The sequence below is a fragment of the Perognathus longimembris genome, chromosome 16, assembly GCF_023159225.1.
Source record: "Perognathus longimembris pacificus isolate PPM17 chromosome 16, ASM2315922v1, whole genome shotgun sequence".
NCBI lineage: Eukaryota > Metazoa > Chordata > Mammalia > Rodentia > Heteromyidae > Perognathus > Perognathus longimembris.
The window spans coordinates 41,950,535-41,971,198 of NC_063176.1; the positions used below are offsets into that span (position 1 = coordinate 41,950,535).

At 35.0% G+C, this 20,664-nt stretch overlaps 1 protein-coding gene across 5 annotated transcripts in view; it reads right to left on the reverse strand.

Moving 5' to 3' along the window:
• Pcdh7 (protocadherin 7) overlaps positions 1 to 20,664 on the reverse strand; it is a 402,308-nt gene that overhangs the window by 206,134 nt on the left and 175,510 nt on the right. For 3 of the 5 annotated variants that reach the window (XM_048364511.1, XM_048364513.1, XM_048364514.1), the window contains exon 2: positions 9,018 to 9,234. In XM_048364511.1, coding sequence (XP_048220468.1) covers positions 9,018 to 9,234 — 217 coding nt within the window. The remainder of the gene's footprint in view (positions 1 to 9,017; positions 9,235 to 20,664) is intronic. The other 2 variants (XM_048364512.1, XM_048364515.1) reach the window with 1 other exon arrangement.

Sequence of the window (20,664 nt, forward strand, 5' to 3'; positions counted from 1 at the left end):
TCACTATTTTCCATGATTCTGCTTACAGTATGTCTACTTACTGATCTTTCAAGGTTTGAGTGTGTAACTTGTGTCCTGTCTGGTTTTTGTACCACTTCATCTTTCCATTGGTTCCCATCTCAGGCCTTAACTTCAAAGGTCTCCTTTCGTCCATGTCATTTTCATTACAGTATTCAAACTCATAGAAAAAGAAGGGCTCACCTTGGGATTGTTCATGGAAATTTGAGCTTTAGATATGCCCAGCAAATGGTTGTTTAATTGAACACAATGTAATCACGTAACACTCCACATTCTCTATATATCGCATGACCTTGTGCACAATTCAGCATAGGGACTGCGGCTTGGGAATGTCACAGCAGAGCAGCACGTGAGCAGTGGGTCATCTGTGGGTCCTCGAGTGACGTCCTCGGTGGGCATGGCGAGCATTTGCTCACAGACCAGAAAGCCACAGAGGACGTATTTGTAAGGAGACATGAGTTAATTGGGAAGAATTTTAAACCATGGGATGCAATTCTCTAATCCGTGTATTGTATTGCTAAGACATTTTGTATCAGTTCTCATGGATTTTCTCTGAACATATCAAATTTTGAAAAAAGTGTCGGTTCAGGATAGAGCATTTTAACTGGTGAACATTTTTTTCCGAGGAAGCATTTAAATATGTCTGATCTTTGAGTATTTCTTTCCATTCTGGTAATAAACATACTGTCATAGTAGTACTAACAAACAACAACAACAACAACACTTCATGTCAAAAACTCTGCCCATATTAAGTAAGCAAAAATGACTAGAAAAGAGATTTCAAAACAAAACAATTAGGTTCTATCTTTCTAATATGAATAGGAGTCGAAAGGCAATTATAAAAATAATAAGAAAATATAAATAATATAGGATTAAAGGTAAATAAAATAACTAATAACAGAAATAAATAAGAAAATATAAGTAATAAATAACAAAATAATTAAGATAAGAATGTGTCATAAACACAAATACTCACTAAACTGATTTAAAGAATAATTATGAAAATAATTTTAACCACAAGAAAACCTTTCCTTTAAAAAACAGATAATATAATCTAAAGCAATCTATTATTCTATTTACTTGATTAGTATTTTTTATCTTCTAAAAAGAAATAGGAATAACTTAAAAAAGATTGCTTAGAGGATCCTAATAATTTGAGAGACTTACTTTATGCACATATTATCAATGGTTATTCATGCTGATAAGAAAGAAGAGAAAATAGATATTAGGTTGCCAGTTTTGTTGTTTCCATATGAGTTTAATGTCTGCTGTCCATTGTATCAATGCCCAGATCTAGAGTTTTTTATTACATAGTAGAGGTAACTTGATTAGAAAAATAATATTTTTCTAATCCAAATTTAATTTAACATGAAGCCTTCAAACCAATTTTATAGTTATTCTTTTTTTTTTCTTTCCAGTCCTGGGCCTTGAACTCAGGGCCTGAGCACTGTCCCTGGCTTCTTTTTTTTGCTCAAAGCCAGCACTCTGCCACTGAGCCACAGCACCATTGCTGGTCATTTTCTGTATATGTGGTGCTAGGGAATTGAACCCAGGGCTTCATGTGTACGAGGCAAGCACTCTTGCCACTAAGGCCATATTCTCAGCTCCAATTTTATAATTATTCTTAAACTAGGTCTAATATGGGTATAGAGGGCAAGTAAGAGGTACATGTTATTTCGAGAGCCTTTTTTTCCAGCCCAAAGATTTAACTTATGAAATATAAATGTTTCAGTGAATGGACTGATATTTGCTTATCTATGCAATTTATCTTTCCTTTCTCTGTACCTTGAACTTCTCCAATGAGTTTCCTACTTTCAGCATATATCTAATTTACAGCAACAAAGGCTATATTCCTCCAACATATGGGGTTCCATGTTGAGGCAAGGATTCTTTTTGTCATTGTCTTAAACTTTTTCAGTAAAGCCTTGGTCATATATTATTTTCCACAGTTTGTTAAATCAAAATGAGTAGCCTCAGCTTTGTCAGCATATGATCACCCTATGAGACAAGAGATACAAAAAGAATTATTCTGCTTTGCCTTATTCAAGGAAATAAATGCTTTCCTCACAAATTTATTTGTATTTGAAGGAGAAGATGTAGCAATAGAAAGTGTTTTGCCCTAGAAAAAGAATTTTGAGATGAATAGATTTCCCAGTAAGTGAGCTAGCCCCAGAGGTTAAGAATGCTAAATACACTTCAGCAGACAAGCTTTACTTTCTACACCAGAAAAGATACTTGAGAACATTTCTCAAATGTCACACACATCAAGATGTTATGCATAATTCTGATGAAAGCCACCCCCCAGGAAGAATAGAAGTAAATATAATTTATAATAGAAAAAAAACAAGAAAGGCTAAGATAATACCTTAACTAAACAAGCAGAGACACAACAAAAATACACTATCTATGAGTACAATAAAAATCCACAGCAGCCCACTTCTTGACAGCCTGTAGGCTTCACTAACTGAGCTCCAATGTCACTTTGAGATTTGATGAGAGCTCATTCCCTTCTTTTTTTTTTTTTTTTTTTTTTGGCCAGTCGTGGGCCTTGGACTCAGGGCCTGAGCACTGTCCCTGGCTTCTTCCCGCTCAAGGCTAGCACTCTGCCACTTGAGCCACAGCGCCACTTCTGGCCGTTTTCTGTATATGTGGTGCTGGGGAATCGAACCTAGGGCCTCGTGTATCCGAGGCAGGCACTCTTGCCACTAGGCTATATCCCCAGCCCTCATTCCCTTCTTAAATGTCATATGGGCTCAAGAGAATGAGTAGATTTAAAGGACCAAATTAGAATGAAAAAGAGTAAAATGGCCACATATTTATCTGTATTAATTATTAATATTAAGATTAGAAAAGAAAGAACAGAGAGCCTGGTAAGCATATTAACTGTCCTTTTCCCTGACTAATTTTCTCTGTTAAAATGAATGTTTTGAAGCAATTCAAAGAGAAATATATACCTGTAGAATATTCCAGTCAAATGAAAATTGCATATGGAGGTGAGTCAGGAAGCGGACAACATGGAAGAAGAGGAAGAGGAGGAGGATAAGGAGGAGGAGGAGGAGGAGAAAGAAGAGAATTACTAGGTAACAAGTTCAGCGGCTCAAGTCTAATTTTAGCTAAATAAGATTCAAAAATCTGGAGGAATACAGTTGGAGGCCAGATAGTTGGAGGAAAAGTCTCACAAAAGTCCACTTCACCAAGTACAGGGACACATTTTCTCATCCCAACTGTGTTGGGAAGCAAAAATAGGAAAATCATGGTATTGATTGGCCTGGGCATTTTGAGACCCTCTCAAAAACAAACAAAAAAACACACAAAAACAAACAAACAAACAAGAACAACAACCCTATATGGGCTGGCAGACTGGCTCAACAGAACGCCTGTCCAGAAAGAACAAGATCCTGATTAAAACCTCTTGGGGATGGGGGTGGAACCCCCTAGCCTCCAGTGATTTGAGTGATAAATAGCCCAAAGATTTGGGTCAATTTCATGCTATACAACAGGAGATTTTCTTCCATTCATGTTAGATCCTTATTATTTTAATATTACTGCCCCAACTTTCACCAAATAGCACCTCACAACAAAAGAGAAACTGACTAGAAATGATTTAGGGTAAGGCTATTGTTACAATTAGTAATTTTAAAATGCCATCTGCATTAAATACAACACTTTATGAAGATCTCAGGACTAAGTCACTTAATTAAGCCAAATCTACCTAAAATTAGGGTAAGGGCCTGGCTCAAGTAAGAGAGCACTTGCCTGCCAAGTGCCAAGCCCTGAGTATATACCCCAGTGACTTCAAAGCAGCAAACAAACAGAGTTAGCAATAATTTCATGTATATCTCAGTGTTTTAAAGAATAACCTTTAAACAATAACTTTAACAATTAAATAGTAGCTGTATATGAATTATTACATGTTCTGATTTCATTTAGAGTCTTCCCCAATGTTATGATTGAAACCTGTAGAGTTTGAGGCTAACATTGGTCAGATTATTATGTTCTAAGTAAGAGGTGAAACCAAGATCCCAACTGATGTCATTAGACTGTCAAAACTGGTTTCTAAACCCCTGAATTCCACCCCCACACCATCAGTTCTCTAGAATAATACCTTCTTAGATTCTTTTAGAATGTACTGCTCCTTTTACTTCAAAACTGGAAAGCAAGTATAACAACATCTTAATTCGCCAAGACCTGGCTTGCATGCAGCCATGACCACAACTTGGGCCCTCGAGAACAGGTGATATGTAGATTTCTTAGGGGCATTATGTCACAGGAGATAGAAAAATAGAAATAGTGGCTTCGGTGAGACACTGGTAATGGAAGGGAGAGAGAGAAAGAAAGAACAAGAGAGAGAGATATTAAGAATGGTAAAAATGAATCTTTAGCAGGGTATATAAGTTTCTTCCCAACCAGCAAAGAAGACAATGTGAGTGATTTGTTTTTGACATATTATCTTTCTTGTACTCACAGGTGTATGAGGGTCATGGGGAAAATGGAAGAGGTAGCTTTATTTTACAAGCCAGTCTACAGGAAACAGCACAAGTAACCCCAACTAAATGATAGTACCTTATGTGTTTGCTGAGAATTGGCTACGTGCAAGAAAAAAAGGCCATGAGGGACAAAGACAATGTCTTTATTCTCCATTCTCATTACCTTTGGCCATATAAAAATGGTAACTTATTCCCATTGAATCCTCCTGTACTTCTGAAAGCACTGAAAAAAATTCAGACAGGAAATGTGTTCCGTGTTCCTGTACCAGGTTTTAATCATCAAGAACAAGGCTCTCTAAGTGCTATTTAAAGCATGTGGAATGAAGAAACAACACAGAGGGAATGAATAAGACAATCAAGCCTGCCTGATATAAGTTTTAAGAAGCTTAAGAAATGTAAAGTTCGAAAAATTAGTGTATCAAAGTCAAGCATGTCTTTAAATATCTGAGAGAACCAACTTGCATAAAAGTAATTACAGTTTTAAAGTGGCCAAATTTGAACCTCGTGTAACTTTTTATAACTTGCTTTATGGCTTATCTGTTGTTTTCTTATTTTAATTTACTTCTGCTGTGTATTATGTGTTAAAATTTAACTAGGAACAATATATTAATTTCTACTTTTCTTTATTCTAATCTGACACATTTTTCCTTTGTCAAGGAAGAAAGCACATATGCATAATTGATTTTGACTGTCTTGACCATAGTTAATGTCTCCATAGGGCACTACAGCTGGGACTAAGTCACAACTTCCAATGGCTCGTGCATAGCATGATATGAGCAAAGCTCCAAATCTGTCCCCTACACTGCCAACTATCCACCCACATGGCCTGAAATGACACCCCTGACTCAGTCCACTTGTTTTTAATTTATGTAATACATGCATTGTCTTCTACAATAATGTACAGGTATTGTGTGGGTTGAGAAGAAGGTATTAAAATTACTATTTACCTGCTCACATTAAAAGAGTCATTCCCCATCTTATTATGAGACATCAAAGTCTTACTGTTCACCAAGAGGAAAAAAAAAAACACAAGGGAAAAAAATGGATGTGAGAGGAAAGGCACCTTTTGTACGAGCAGGGTAAAACTTCTCAGTGAATTTAATTGCCCCAGAGATGATCAGAAACAGACACAAGAGAAATAAGACCTGCCTTCTGCTGATGGCAAAATTTGGATTAGAGGCCAAAGTGTAGGATATTCTGTATCTAAACATATCAATATTGCCTGGATGCAGCCATACATGGAGAAAACAGAGCAAATCGGCTTTGCAAAGATGGCTCAGAAAGGGCTTTTGAAATAATAATAGGCTAGAGCAAAGAGACAGAGGTCAAGAAAATTATAATATGACAAAAGAAACTGTTAAATGCCACTCCAAGAAGAAAGTCTAAAGACTACTGTATTAGCAAGATAAGGGAAAGCTCTGCATAAGTGAGTATTTGACCCTACTGGAGTGATGATTTTCAGCCTCATGTTTGCTGCTTACTTGAATTATCAATTCATTGCTAAAATTTTCAACTGTTTTAACTTTTTATTATCCAATATATACTGATAATAATTAATGGAAAGCAGATTATCACTCTTTCTCATTAACAAATACTTAACTCACAAGATTTTCTTTTTACAAATATTTTAAGTAGTATAATCTAGACTATTATTTTCAAGAGTTCCAATGGGTTTCAATGCCAAAGATTTTAGAACTTCAAAATGGTGGATGTTCTTCTACATTGCTCAGTTTGCAAGCTATTGTGTTTATTCTTGAGGTACATTCCTTCTCCTTAAAAAATAAAAGAATACTCCATTTTTCATGGAGACTAATGTGAGGGGAAATATAGAGTGAAACCTGTGAATGAGAATGAACCTCTAGGCCTTATCAAAGGAATTATTTTTATGCTAAATTACAGACAGCAAATAAAAATACAGGCTAAGTTTAAGTGATTTTACTGTGCATTTTTTAAAATGTCCTTTCTACTACATCTTTTGAGGTATCTGTAACAAACTCTTTATTTTATCACTAGATATACTAAATGAATCCTGGTTTATATCATGGAGTTGGAAATTTATATTCTGTTGCCTTTTGGGTTATCTTCTAAATTTTACAGTAGAAGTTAATGCCAAAAAAGAAATATTGATAACTGCATTGTCTCATACACAGGCTAAGATTCAAGTAAAACATTTGAGGTAATCATAATTAGGAACTATCACAGCAACCAAAATAGTGTTTTTACAGAAAATCCGAATGAAAAATCCATTACAAGCCCTGATTAAAACCTAACCAAGCACAACACTGCAGATTACCTGGATTCCAATTACATATGACAAATGAATCCTTGCTGGGTTTCAATTCTGATTCTATTTGTTAGACTATCCCATTAGTACTTAAGGTGAAATGGCCAGAAATTAAGCATTATCGTAGCACGATAGGACCAACTGTCAACTGCTGCGTTTAGATCACTCATTCTCTGTCTGTTATTACCTATATATCATGAAGAATATCAACCACAGCTACCACATGATACGAATTCTGTATTTCAAGTGTCAGTCACATACAAAATCAGGAAAATCAGTTCTTACTACTACTGCTATAGCCTTTTCTTTCAACAAGTCTTAATCTATATTTTAAAAAAAAAAAGCTAAAAGCCTTTGGAGGGGTCTTGTTTTCAGTAAATTTTCTGTTCTCTTTAAGTGCTCACCTGTTCAATCTTTCATGATATGGATTTTTTCTTGAAAAGTAACTGATATATGCTTGACATTTATAATTATGCTTAATTATTCATCATGTCATGCTTATTTTAAAGGTGTTGAGAACCTTTAAACTTACAAAATCAAAAATAACATTTAAAATGTGTTTACAGTGCCAGTGATACAAAGACTTTTGTATTCATAAAACTGACATGAGAAAAACCTTAATTGAACGTGTTTTGTTCAGTAAAAATAGTCACTTTAAAAAAAATGACATCACATATAAAAGACAATTTCAGATATACTAATACCCCTAAATTAATTAATCCTGCCTCACTACATAAGCAAATATGTATTTTTAAATTTTAACTTTATTCAGAAATTTAAATATATTTGCCTTAAATATATATTCATCCACTTTTCAATGCATACAAAATTTATATTCTTTTTAATTATTGAAAAAAATATATTTTAAAAGTCACATCAAGCTCCCATCCATTTAAGCACACACCACCATACACACAGATAAGCATGTCGATATAGCCGTAGGCCAAATGCCATTAAATTCTGGATAATGAATAAGAGGGTTATCAATTGTCAGACCCAGGTATCATAGCCGCTCACTTTCTGATAATGTAAATAAATTATTTTGTATGATTTATTTTAGTGAATTTCATGTAGGGTAATTATGATACATCCCTTGTTACATTTTGACACTTATGGACAAATTTCTACCAAAAAAAAAAGTCTTTTCCTGCATATCATCATACAGAACAGGAAGAATGTCCTATTCCTTAGAAATTTGAGATGGTGAAATACATACATCTGTTTCAATGTTTTTACTAAGGAATAGAATGGGTACAATTCTTCTGCCTTCATATATATATAAATATATATATATACACACACAAATATATGTATATATGTATATATAGAATCATATCTCCTAAAAATACATAAATATTTACTACTAATGAGATTAGGATGAAATTTACCATTCCATTGTTTCACATAAACACATTTCTCAAACATTTACTTATTTAAATTCTCAAAACTAGAGTACTGAACTGCGAGATTGGGAATATAATCAAATATGAAAAACTTTGCAAGTACTGTTTGCAACATAACTTTATGACTTAAATGCTTCTGTATATTAAGCCCATTGTGAGACTTATGAGAAGAGTTTCACAATAAAGTAACTGTATGGAGATCTATCTTTTATTCTCCATGCTTTCTTTTGCATAAAAATGAGAAAAAACTTTATAGACATAAATGAGAGAGGGGTTTCATCTGTGTTTAATGTATGCTACAGAGCTCAAGGAAGTTCTGTTTACCTCCACTGACTCCATTTACTAACATTCAAAAAGAGTGGTTTGCAAATGCTTTTCAAATATCCAGGAAAAGGAAAAGTGAAGCAAGGTGTGTTTATAGTCATTTTCTTTCACTAAGACTTGACGGTGGCAATTGAAGAAATAGTTGCATGACAAAAATGAATGGAAGAAAACAGTCAAACAAGACCTTTCCCAGTGGCTATTATTTAGCAGTGGTATACTAATTTAGTATTTTTTTTCATTGCAGGCATTGCTCTGATTAATTCACAAGTGCATTTATTTCTGTCAGGCTATTTTTAAGTGGTGGTGCAATTTTGGTGAATTTTATCAGAATTGTTAGATTTCTTTATTTGTCGTTCTATATTTTAGACGATATTTAGTATTTCAAGTAGAATAGGTTTGGTATCAGCTATTTTATTTTGATTTTAGACTGACCTTCACAAGCCTAATTTCTCATGGCTCACTAGCGTGGTTATGTGTGTGGATGTTTGTGTTTGCCCCTACCATTTTCCATATGCTCTGCCTCACCAACACTGCCATCCGGCGTGGTCCTTTCATAGTTGTCCTCTGGGAGTGGAAGGGCACCCAGTCTTGGCCCTGATGAACTCTTACTGCTTGGTGTTTCTGACTCGTCCAGCCCGCTGTCATAGCAACTCTGCAGTGACCCCTGATGTGGGTCCTGAGGCTGACTCACAACAGAAAACGTCACTCTACGAAACGGCTGTAAAAGAAAAGATTCTGAATGTCACTAAAATGTAAGATTGTAAATGATCTCAATTAAAAAAACACAATTTGCATACATTATTTTTTACCAAAAATTACTGCATTATGAAATGTTTAGACATGTTGAAATCCATTTAGGAAACTAAACAAAATCTAATACGATGCTAGAGCTTAGATTTTATTTTGGAAAATGGGAAATTCCCTTTCTGAAACAAGAGTAAACAATAATTTCACCAAAACATGCATTTAAATCTGAAATGCTACTTCCACATATTCAATCTTTTTCTACTTATATTCCTTTATGCTTTTCACCAAGTAAGCTTCATATAATAATGAGGATCCATGATTTAAGAAGACAATAAATATTGAATTGGTTATTTTAAAAAGGAAACTATGTAAAAAAATTTATTTCCAATGAGATAACGTGTTAAAATCAAATTTATACAACAGCAAGCTTTAAAAACTGTGACTACTGTCACTTGATTTAACTATTAGAAATGAACCTTAAAAAAAAGAAATTGGATACTGTGCTAGATCATATTCATTATTTCACCCCTAAAACATGGTATCTGTCTGAAAGGTTAAAAATCGTAGTAAAATTAATGGAAGTTTATTTAACCGGCTAATGAAAAAAGTTTAATTATCTTTGTTTACTATGACTGCTCATTCCAAAACAATAAAATCATGTACAGTTTTTAACTCATATTCTGAAAATGCTGCAAGTGGTTACAAGTAGCTTACACCTGTAATTATAGCATCTCGGTAGTTTAAGATATCGAAGGATCATGGATCAAGGGCAACTGTAGGCAGATAAGTTTGCTAGCCTCTATCACCAAAATAATACAAACTAGGGCTGGTGATGTGTCTCAAGTGGTAGAGTGCCAACCTATCACGTGTGTGAGGCCCTGAGTTCAAATCAGAATACAAAGAAAGAAACAAACAGCCACACAAAACTATCTAACTGGAACTCACTCTGTTACCATGCTGACATTAGCTAGACTTGGTAAGGTATGTACAGATAATCTTAACTACATAATGAAATGATAGAAATTCAGGCTTATTAAGAAAGTAATGAACACCATAGAATAACCCTGCTAAGTACAAGCAGTAATTTGTAAAAAGCAGTTTAAAAATGTCTCGTAATATCTATTGAGCTTACCCTTGAAACTAGTTTCATCTAAGTACTAGTATGAATTGGAAAATATGTGCACATTTCTAAGCTGTAACTTATGTTGGTCCTTTCCACTACAAAGTATAAAATCAATGCTACCAAGAAACAGTATAAAGAATCTTTTTTTTTTTTTAGCATTTTTATACCTTGGAGAGTAGGGGTGAAACAATTAATCATAACCAAAACCCATAGAACTGTTGACATGCAAGGATTATCTGCACATGGAAGGTTATTAATAGCAAAGCTAAGAATAATTGTAGACTTTCATATATACACTGGCTTTACTAAAGACAAACATGCTCCTCTACAAATCCTTTTATTTTGCTGTCCATAGAACAAGCATAGGAGTGGCTGGGAATATAGCCTAGTGGCAAGAGTGCTTGCCTTCCACATATGAAGCCCTGGGTTCAATTCCCCAGCACCACATATATAGAAAACGGCCAGAAGTGGCGCTGTGGCTCAAGTGGCAGAGTGCTAGCCTTGAGCAAAAAGAAGCCAGGGACAGTGCTCAAGCTCTGAGTCCAAGGCCCAGGACTGGCAAAAAAAAAAAAAAAAAAAAAAGAACATGCATAGGAGACATACAAAAAAAAAAATTCCACATCATTGGTTGGTCTCCTCTGTACTTATCTGAAGCATATACAAAATCTTCCCACAACCTCTTTTATTCTAAATCAAAATCAAGTTCCTAAATGGCTGACTGAATGCATGGAGGCGGGGAGGGGGGGCACATCCTCCTACTCCGTTCTTGACGGTATTTCAATGAACCAAGAGTGTGGTATTGGAAAAGTAATAAAATATTTTTGGCATGAAGAACACTCCGCATGAGCCAAAATTTAACATCAATGTACTCTGTATCTCCGTATTTATTACAAGAATGATTTCATACTTGTTTATGTAGTGTGAATATAATATTCTATCATGTATCCAATTCTTTTTTTTTTTTGGCCAGTCCTGGGCCTTGGACTCAGAGCCTGAGCACCCTCCCCAGCTTCTTCCCGCTCAAGGCTAGCACTCTGCCACCTGAGCCACAGCGCCCCTTCTGGCCATTTTTCCATATATGTGGTGCTGGGGAATCGAACCGAGAGTTTCATGTGTAGGAGGCAAGCACTCTTGCCACTAGGCCATATTCCCAGCCCCATCCAATTCAATATTGCAATCAGTTTGACAGATGTGATGCTATATACCTCTGTTTTTATTCCCAGTACTGGTGAAGACTGACAGGAGGGAGGCAGGGAGGAAGAGAGGGAAGTAGGGAAAAAAAGAGGGAGGAAAGGAGGCAGGGAGTGAAGGAGGGGATAGATCAATTCATATTTATCATTTTTTATCTATTGTGTGCATATTTTGCCCCATCCCCTGCCCCCATTTGGCAACACTAGCTCAAAGTTAAGTCTCTGTGGTTGTTTGATGTCTTTGTCTCTTCAGTGGAAATGAGATCACTAAAAGTCTCTTAAAGCCACATTGTTCTGTCCACAAAAGATTCTCAGCAAGTAACTAGTGAACAATGGAATTTTAATGACAATGTTGAATTCAGCGAGAATCCAAAGACCAAATCAGAGCATATCAATAGAAAAATATATGGGATAATGAATACTACCAAATGCTATTTACAAAATGAGAAAGAGGGAACTAAGTGACGGGAATAAGATTACGGGAGTGAATTTGTTCAAAGGTATACTGTGTACATGTGTAGAAATACAACAGTGAAAGCCCTTCATATTACAAGTAAATGTCAGCTTGAAAATAGAATAATGAAAAAAAGAGAAAAGTCCACGACAATAGGTTAAAAAAAGGTATCTATATTAAAGGAATGAAATATTCTTAATTCTAGTTTAATGACTTTCAAATCTTTTAGGATCAGTCTCACTAACAAAAGAGAAAAGCTCAAAGTAAACACAGGAATACACGATTATATTAACATGATGAGAAGAAAAATAAATAAGAAATTATGAGAAAACTGTGCTTCATTTTGATATAAAAGTTGAACAAAGTGTATCAATTGGGTTAGGGTGGTACCTGAGAATGTGTGTGCTTAAATACTTCTTCAACCAAAAGTCATGAGAGAGTAACAATGAAACAGGGCATAAACTAGGGGTTTTAATGAAAGTGCCAACAATAAAATGATAGTTATTTTGTAGAAGATTATGTGATCATGCTAAGAATTTATGCTTTCTATTTTATTGAGTTCTCACAGTATCACATTTGTGAATACTTTAATTAACCTAAAGTATTTTAGAAGCAAAACACCAGAACACTCATCTATCTATCTATCTATCTATCTATCTATCTATCTATCTATCTATCTATCTATCTGTACATATATATATATATATACCTTTAGAAGTACTAAGATTCTTCAATAATTTTTGCATAAAAAAACTTCTTTATAACGCCAAGCACCCATGGCTCATATCTCTAATCCTATCTACTCAGAAAGCTCAGCTCTGTGGGTCGTGGTTCAATGGTAGCCTGGACTGCAAAGTTGTGAAACATAAGAAAGAAAGAAAGAAAGAAAGAAAGAAAGAAAGAAAGAAAGAAAGAAAGAAAGAAAGAAAGAAAGAAAGGAAAGAAAGAAAGAAAGAAAGAAAGAAAGAAAGAAGAAAGAAAGAAAGAGAAGAAAGAAAGAAAGAAAGAAAGAAAGAAAGAAAGAAAGAAAGAAAGAAAGAGAGAAAGAAAGAGAGAAAGAAAGAGAAAGAAAGAAGAGAGAGAGAAGAAAGAAAGAAAGAGAGAAAGAAAGAGAGAAAGAAAGAGGAGAAAGAAAGAGAGAGAAGAAAGAGAGAAAGAAAGAGAGAAAGAAAGAAAGAGAAAGAAAAGAAGAAGAAAGAAAGAAAGAAAGAGGGAGGGAGGAAAGAAAGAAAGAAAGAAAGAAAGAAAGGAAGGAAGGAAGGAAGAAAGGAAAGAAAGAAAGAAAGAAAGAAAGAAAGAAGGAAGGAAGGAAAGAAAGGAAGGAAGGAAGAAAGGAAGAAAGAAAGAAAAAAGAAAGAAAGGAAGAAAGAAAAAAGGAAAGAAGGAAGGAAAGGAAGGAAGGAAGGAAGGAAGGAAGGAAGGAAGGAAGGAAGGACGGAAGGAAGGAAGGAAGGAAGGAAGGAAGGAAGAAGGAAGGAAGGAAGGAAGGAGACAGAGTAAAAAGCCAGAATTGGAGCTGTGGTTCAAGTGGCAAAGCTCTAGTTTTGAGCAAAATAGAAGGCATTGATTTCAAGGCTCAGGACCAGAACAAAAATAAACAAATAATTACAACCCTCCACTTAAAGTAATATTGGATGAATGGGAACATAGTTCCCAATAACAACTGAAATAAACCTATCAGGACATGCATCACTGATCATTTTTCCACATCTGAAAATATGCCAACAGAATTCTTCCATGTGTGATATCATATTAATGTTTCAGTATACAAACAAAGGAAGTGAACTTTTTTCTAAGTTTGCTATAGGTAATCACGGAATTGTCAAAGTGAAATCCCTCTCATATTATTAATGTATGCTAATTCAAAAATAAAATTAAAAACAAAATGTTAATAGCTAGGAAAAAAAGAAACCAGTGAATCAACACTCGAGGAGTGACCTTGAATGCTACCCATTTTATGAAGAAGCACAATGATAAAGAAAAATCCTATGTCAGGAAAAATCTATGTAAAAAGACCAAAGGAAAGAAACTGGTCCAAGAAGGGCTGGGGATATGGCCTAGTGGCAAGAGAGCTTGCCTCATATATATGAGGCCCTGGGTTCAATTCCCCAGCACCACATATACAGAAAATGGCCAGAAGTGGCGCTGTGGCTCAAGTGGCAGAGTGCTAGCCTTGAGCAAAAGGAAGCCAGGGACAGTGCTCAGGCCCTGAGTTCAAGGCCCAGGACTGGCAAAAAAAAAAAAAAGAAAAAGAAACTGGCCCAAGAGTCTGACTAGTTCCCTCAGTGTGGACAGAATTTCCAAGGAGAGTTAGTAGATTGATGCATGGTTCCATCTGGAGAACATGCTATTTTCCTTTACTTGACAGGTTAAAGTGGTTCTGTGTTCCGAAATGTAACCTGATCTATGTAAAAAAAAAGAAATAAACAAACAAACAAAAAAGGACCACCAAGAACATTCGTTTCCCAGATTGATGAAAAGAGGAGGACCAACTAGAATTTTAAACAAACAAAGCAAGAAAATCTCAAAACTATTCTTAACAACGTGTTAGGGTATATGAGAGCTGCAAATAAACCAAGATTTTTGTTTAAGTGAATGAATGTTCAAATGAAAATGACAATGTCAATATGATGATCTGAAAACTGCTTACAGGAGAAAAGAAAGAAAAAAGGTTGATGGAAGACAGGTGGTTATGTTCTGAAGGATTAAATTCTGTAGTTGCATTTACCTATCGGAGTGGCTGAGAGGGGATGACTAAGAAAATATGGTAACCTAAGGCCTTTAAAGTAATCCTTGTGACCAACTGAATTTAGCCATTAATTCATGTACTGGCATTAATTCATATACTTGCATTACTTCATATATTTAGACATTTTATTTTAGGGTCTTAGCAATAGTTCTCTATATTGCAGAAACCTGAAGCCTATTATGACTATAAAAACAGAGGAAACATAAAATGTGCTGAAAGTTCCAATGAAATAAAGGCTACAAAAGATGCTGTGAAATCTGCATCATGGAACTTAAGGTGGGAACTGCAAAAATTCAGGGACAGAGACCTTTAAAAGAAATCTGATAGACAATATGTATGTTTAAGGTCCCCAATTCTCCCTTTTATATTTGGGACCAGAAACAATGATTTAACAATGCAAGGCAGCCTGATGCCAATGGCTCATTTCTGTAGTACTAGCTACTAGGGAGGCTAAAGTCTGAGGATTGAGGTTTGAAGCCAACTCAGGCAGAAAAGCCTTGAGACTCCTATCTCGGATTAGCTACCAAAAGGCCAGAAGTAGAGCTGTGACTCACGTGGTAGAACATTTATCTTGAGAACAAGAGCTTAGGGATAGTGCCCAAGCACTGAGTTCAAGCCCCAAACCAAAAAGAAAAGAAAGAAATACTATGTAATTGTAAGAATCAGTTATCAAACAGCATGCTGACTACAATATGCTTAATATGATTCACCAGTGAGAAAGTAATTAAGGCAAAAATGCTTAAACATATGGAGTAAAAACAGATACAATAAAGAGAAAAGCATAGAAATCAGGATCCTACAAATACTTGTGTATGTGTATGTGTGTGTGCTCACACATGCATGCACATGCACTAGTACTGAAGTTTGAACTTAGGGCTTTGTGCTCTCAATTGTGATTTTCACCCATGGCTGACACAACACTTGTGCATGGTAAACTCTTTGGGTGGTTAATTGGAGACACAAGTCTCTCAGGCTTGTCTGCTTGGGCTTTAAACTTTGATCCTTAGCAATCTCCAAATTAGCTAGAATGAGAGACATTGGTGCCTAACTACAGTTTTTGGTTTTTGTTTTTTTTAATTTTGCACAAGAAAGAAATAGATACACATTAAAAGAAGAACTTTTGTGTAAAATCTTATTTATATAACTATACTTTTTGGCTTTAATCATTGGCACAGAAAGTATAAGGTAATTATGTAGGATAGAAACAAAAACAGATGTCCAACAACAGAAGATTTGAAAGGAAAGGAAGAGTTCAATAGTAATGAGTAAACTAACTAGAATTAAGAGAGAGGGCAGAGAAAACAGTCATAATTCAATGGGTAGCTTATGAAATTAACAAAATTGAGAGAAAGGTTAGATTAGAAGAGTTAGAAGAGAATATGAAAGGGGTGACATTGATAAAAATGCATTGTACTCATAAACTGATTTGATGAATGTAACTCCTTTGTGTAACTACTTAAAGACCATAAAACAGAATGTAAAAGAAGTAAGTTAAACTTAACCGACTTGTACAAGCCAAATAAGCACTAAAACACATTGAAGATTTCATGTATTTGGTATGTCTATATGTAAATATTTAAGAGGAAAACTAATACATTGGGAACATTAGTAGTAATTAAAAAAAAAAAAAAAAGCAAAGATTCTAGTCCAACAGCACTTACCAGATTTTCTGTGTGACCTTGGAGAAGTTAACTGACCTGTGGTCTTTCTGCCTAAGGCTAAAGGAGGTGTAAAATGGCGATAATACTAGCTTTCCCTTAACCTACATTCTCTGAGAATTAATGAGACAGTTTATAAAAGAGCCTTAAGCTCCCTCAAAGACATATTCTATAAAGGTACTGTATGTACTTCAGGCCACAACCATATAACCAGGGAAGTCTCCAGTCATGTTTCAGGTTGTTTTTCTTAGATGAAAATACAGAGTTAGCTAAGGAATTCACACATCTGCACCATAGTTTCTAACTTCCATACAAAATTCAAAGCTGAATAATCCTATGAATATATTGTTTATACCATTCTAAATGTAGATTCTTTGTAAAGCAAATGTATACATAGTCTGACTCCTAAGTATTTTAAGCATTTGGATCTAGATTCTAAAGCTAGAGTATTGGGAAATTTGAGATCAAGAGAAAGACAGCCTGCTGAGATAAGGAGAGAAATTAGAATATAAGAGAAAGAAGGTTGTATTTTAATGGCATTCTGTAAGGTACTCCTGAAGGAACAGTGAGGTTGAACACTTGACTCATTATTTCTTTGTGTGTGTGAGGTTCCACTATTGATGTAAACTTCCAACTGTAAACCTTCATCTGGACAGCATAACAGTTATAGAATATTGACATGAGATATTTTACAAGCTCTACTTAAAGTCAAATGTTGACCAACTCAGAGGACAGAGAAAGTTAAATACAGTAAATTCTAAATTCACCAGAAGATTAAAGGAATTTCCTTAAAAGTTGCTCTAAAAAATAATCTAGAAAGCTTAAGATTTCATCACAAGGTTTATGGCATCACTTTTTATTTTACTGTACCAATTCTTTTTAAAACACAATAAAATTGTTAAATAAACTCTATTCTTCCCTTTGTGAAAGTATTGATATAATAGTATGGGCTATTTAAAATTTGCACATGTAGGAAAATTAATTTTGAAAATAATGTTAACGTTTGTTAAATTACTCTATTGTTGAATTGTATTTTCGGAATATAGTCATTTGTCAGATTAACATAGTATCTCCCAGTGTTTTCTATCAAAAATCTGTGAGAAAATTAATGTTGTTTCCAGGAAAAGCAATAGGGGAAAAAGCTGGATGTACTTAAAACACCTGATTGATAATAAAACCTTTACTATTATTCTCTCTGCATTGCTTGACTATAAAGTATCCACTATACCCTAAAACCAGACATTGTGCACTGTCATCAGATATGAAAATAAAGTTAAAACATTTGCTGCAGCAAAATGTTCCAAGTAGTTATAGCATATAAGTACACATCATTTTGTCCTTTCCATAGAGAAGTAGTCAAAATTAAAGAAGGAAAGATATAGACTTAAGTTATTGGATTTTGCAATGGTTAAAGTGAAAGGGAGTATATAACCAGGCTAGCAGTGAACACATTTGGCTTTAGCATTCCCTTTTATACTTAGTGGCAATACCTTTGTCAGGATTTTATTTTGCAAGAGGCTAAGACCTAAAGGATGTCATCTGTTGGAAAGAAGCTGAGGTTGAATTTTTTTCTTGTTTAATACTGCTGTGTCTAACAGACAACTTTATTGAGAACTTTAAATCTGTACCTTCCTTTCTAGCTTCAGTAGTTTCTCCATAAATCGTCTCCTTATCTGCTACTCGCATACAGCTGTCTCAGTCATGTCAATTATTTCTGAATGGGCTTGAAAAGGCTTTTTGAAAAAAAAATTCCAATTCACTTAGTTATGTCCATCAAACAGACTTCTAATGACTCTCTTTGTCAGTCATAAAGCACTAAGAGAGTCATGGAACAGACCCGTTGCTCTATTAGAAAGAGCACTGCTGTTTTATTTTTAAAGAGCTTTTTAATGCTGGGAGATCTTCCCTTGCAAGCTGAGGAACCAAGTACTTGATGAATCCTCAAGCATTCCCAGACAGGGTGAGCGCTACTGAACAAACATAGCTAGGATTCCATAGTGAGTTCTTTGCAGGACACTTGGCAGAACTCTCAAACAAACTTTAATCGGGTCTTTAAACTCTTCAGGGGCATCTTTTTGGACTGAAGTCTTAAAGATGTCTCCATACTTCAAACCGCCTTCCTTTCTTTCATGTCAACAATAGATGAAAGGACATTATGAAGAAACATGTTGAAACACTTGAGCTAGTTAATTAAAACTCTCATTTAGAGGAAGAGTAGTTAAGTAACTATCTCTTTTGACTATTAAGCAGTTGAGTATCTGATATCATTGTATGTCCACGTCTGAAAGAAAGAATGCAAATGATACTTTATAGTTCTTAATCCTGAAGATCATAAGCTATTTAATTGTTACAAAAGGCCACTATTAAAAGGGCTGTAGTTACTAAATGCAAGAATGTGCTGTTAACTTCCCTCATCTTGTCATGTACCCTCCTGCCAATCCTTTGAATAACAGTCATATTTTCATTTTAAAAATGAGAAAAATATAAGAAATCTTAGAATGACAACTATTGCAGAGCTCTATCTAGACAAAAAATGAAAAACTAAGATTCTTGGAGTATTTTTTTCTTCTTCCCAATAAAAAACATCAGCAAACAAAATAGGCAAAGCTTAAAACCCTTGGTAAATACAGGGAAACATTTTCTCTTGTAAACTTCTTCAAAAGCAAAGATACTATATTCTAAAATATAAAGTGTGGATTCTCCATATGGAAGACACAACTGTTTGTTTCATAGTTTACTACAGCTTCCAGTTTTCTGTTAAACTTAGACCAGGATTTGACTGATAGTTTCATTTAAAAAAAATTTTTTTAAGTAGAAGAAAGTTAGAACTAGGGAAGGGAAAGGGAATATCAAAATCGAGAGACAAAGGATAAAAAGACAAATGACTCCAAAAGCAATACTTACAGAAACATTTGGTGTAAACCAACTGAACAACTTATGGGGGGAGAGGGAAAAGGGAAGGGGGGAGCGGGGAATGAGGTAGGAGGTAACAAATTGTACAAATGTACCCACTGCCTTACATATGAAACTGTAACCCCTCTGTACATCACTTTGACAATAAATAACTAATCATTAAAATAAAAAGAAAGTAGAAGAAAGTAAACTATTTTAAGTTCTGTGAGCCACAAATCTCTGTCACAACTACTCAGTTCTACAACTGGGATGTGAAAACAGCCATTGAACATACATATATACAAACATCAGTGAATGAACATAATCATGTTTTGCAATGCTTCAGTAGTAGAGTCAGAAATGTTCCTTTCAGATCATATACTCATTTAAGGAAATGTTATCATTTTTTTGTATTTCCAAATATTAAAAAATACCTCATCTGTCTATCATCAAAACAGAGTCATTTGACAGTTTACCCAGGTTTAAAAATTTTTCATCATGGGGCTGGGGATATAGCCTAGTGGCAAGAGTGCCTGCCTCGGATACACGAGGCCCTAGGTTCGATTCCCCAGCACCACATATACAGAAAACGGCCAGAAGCGGCGCTGTGGCTCAAGTGGCAGAGTGCTAGCCTTGAGCGGGAAGAAGCCAGGGACAGTGCTCAGGCCCTGAGTCCAAGGCCCAGGACTGGCCAAAAAAATAAAAAAAATAAAAAAAATAAAAAAAATTTTCATCATAAGTGTGCATGCGCACACATGCGCGCAAGCACACACACATACTGGTATCTACTTATTGAAAAAGACATTATTCAGCCTGTGGATTGCCTGGATTCCTTTTTTCAAAGACTTTTTGCTAAGTCTGAGTTTGTAGAACTCCACCGTTCACTATTAAATAGCATAAAAAAATAAACATTAGGTAAGACTTGCTTCATTTCTTTTCCTTTGTCATTTATTATGGAAATAAGATATAAGGTATAGTGAAAGGCATTTTCTTTCCCACTCATGGTTCAATTTGGAGGTTTGTGTGTTAGGCTAAGCATAACCCATGTGGGCATTTTCTTGTGACAAAAGTAACAAAAATAAATAAAAAGGTTGCAGACACTTCATTATCTTCTGTCAGCCTCCCACCTCCACAGCCAGAAAAAGCCACATGATTTTCAGAACTGCACATCGTCAGACATGACTTCCTTCTGCACAGATGCTTTCACCTTGCAGAATGATCGTTCCAAATAAAGACATACCAGACGCTGACAGTAATGCAGATCTCCTTGATTCACATCTTGTAGTGATTCAATGGTGAAATTAAATTGAACATTTATATAAGAAACCTATATTG